The sequence below is a fragment of the Rhagoletis zephyria genome, unplaced genomic scaffold, assembly GCF_001687245.7.
Source record: "Rhagoletis zephyria isolate East Lansing unplaced genomic scaffold, Rhagoletis_zephyria_1.1 Rzeph_scaffold_03101, whole genome shotgun sequence".
Classification (NCBI taxonomy): Eukaryota; Metazoa; Arthropoda; class Insecta; order Diptera; family Tephritidae; genus Rhagoletis; species Rhagoletis zephyria.
In genome coordinates, this window is record NW_016160185.1 from 24,457 (window position 1) to 26,620 (window position 2,164).

The 2,164-nt window shown below is 38.4% G+C and overlaps 1 protein-coding gene across 1 annotated transcript in view; it reads left to right on the plus strand.

The window, feature by feature from the left end:
- The first annotated feature begins 682 nt into the window (after nucleotides 1-682).
- Nucleotides 683-2,164, plus strand: part of Gp150 (leucine-rich repeat domain-containing glycoprotein 150) — a 4,530-nt gene continuing 3,048 nt past the window's right edge. The window contains 3 exon segments of the mRNA XM_017623260.1: nucleotides 683-1,150; nucleotides 1,218-1,470; nucleotides 1,561-2,109. Coding sequence (XP_017478749.1) covers nucleotides 705-1,150; nucleotides 1,218-1,470; nucleotides 1,561-2,109 — 1,248 coding nt within the window. The 5' untranslated portion in view covers nucleotides 683-704.

Below are 2,164 nucleotides of genomic sequence, written 5' to 3' on the forward strand. Positions count from 1 at the left end.
ATTTTTCGGCGATACCAAAATTCGGCAAAAAAAAACAAATTTTAAAAAGTTTTACTGGAATAATCGAAATAGTCCCTTAGCAAAAGATTAGTGATTTTCGGCAAGCTTTAATTTACTGGCATTAGGGTGGCACGTTAGGGTGATAAGAACTGACATCTGGTGGGTCGTACTAGATCACTGAACTGGAACAACAAAAACGCCTTTAAAATCCGACTGTAAATGCCGAAGCAAAGGCGAAAAACATAAAAAAGGTGACCTCTACGATCGACCAAAAAACAAACAAAAAAATTAAAATACCGAAATTGCCTGTAAAATTATGTACTTATCATTCGAAGGTGTACAGCGAACTTTTTTTTTTAGGTACGGTCTAATGTTCATATGTATGTAGGTGCATGTATGTATGTATGTATATACGTAATAGAAAATAGAACATTATAGAACAGCAACAACGCCTACCAAAAAATAAATGGCAAATGCTTAAGCTGATAAAATGTTGTTAGTGAGATGGAAAAGGTATTAAATGTGTTTAGTTTATAAAATGATTATAAATTTAATTTATAGTTAAGATTTTGATAATCTTTTTATAAATTAATTTACTACTCAATGTTTTACTTTGTTAAGTTTTTTCAAACTTGTTTTTTTTTTTGCAAAATTAAACGTCTTACTAATTCTTGGTATTATTTCATTCTTTTTCAGCAATCACAATGGGTAACCAGCATGCACTAGTATTACTAGTGCTAATCGCACTTAGTGCATTCCAGCTAACATTTACCAGCTCAATTCATTCGGTCGATTCGACATTCGACAGTAATAGTCTTTTGGACGATGAGGCCAATGACAATATCTTGGAGTTGGCACATTCAACAGAGCACGGCATCAAAATTTCCACACCCAAGGTGAAAGACATGCCCCTAACCTCTACAACAACCACAGAAACCGTGCGTCCCGCAAGAGTAGCGGCGACAAAGCATGCCAAGAAATCCACTAAAACAACAACTACAGCTGCGACGCATCCACAGTTAAGCGATGAGGCATTGAATACACTCATCGAAGAAACAGAACATGGCGACCATCAACAGATGAACGATGAGACACTCAACGATCTGATCGAAGCATCAAAACATAGCGCCGCACTTGCCGACGATCCAAGGTAACCAAGCTTATGTTAAGCCGCCGTCTTATTTGAACGCTCTTGACCGTGCAAGTTTTCATTTTAGATTCAATAAACTGTTGCCGAATAAATTCAAGACGGAGAATTCCACCGTCACGAATAATAAAAGCGAAGAGGCTTACTACGATTATGACGCTGACGATTATGATGATGAGTATAGCTATGATGATGAGTTGGTCAATACAGAATCTGCTCAAAAGACAAAAACCAGCACCACAGCGAAGCCAACGGGAGAACGTAATGCGGCAACGAAGAGCAACAAGAGGGTGGAAATGAAACCGATCAAGGAAGAAAAACAGGTGAGTGTGTGCAAGTGTTAAAGGGTTGCGTATGCACATACTTAATATGTATATAAATAAACTACATTCACATTTATGTATACGCTTTAGTCATCTTCCAAGTCGAAATCAACGGATAACATTCAGGAGCAAAGTGAGAAGAAAATCGAAGACTTGGACGAGGATGACTATGATGACGACGATGATGGTGATGAAGACGACGATATTAACGATGAGGAGGAGATCGTTTTCAATCAGAATGTGCCTTGCCCAAGATACTGCGTTTGCGCACGCAACGTTAACAGCTATCTGGTAGCGACATGCAGCCGTTTTGATCCTGAAACACAGAAATTCGGTTCTGACATCACCGATTTGATCGTAACGGATGTTGGTCCAAAATATCCCATTTTGTTGGGACCAGAATTCTTCCTGCAGATGGGTTTGAAATATGTGTCCTCGATCAAGATTTCAAATTGCACTATTGAGTTCCTACATCCCGATGCTTTCCATGGCTTGGATGAGTTATACTCGGTGAATTTGACGAATGTCGGTTTGGCTGTCATCAATCCCAACACTTTCTCAAAGAATAAGAAGCTACGCCTGCTGACCATCTCCGGCAATGATTTGAGCGTTATGTCTAATGTGCATTTCCTACTCAATGTGAGTATATGGTTTAAACAACTGTAACATTTTAATTTCTTAAACTTCTGCTAAT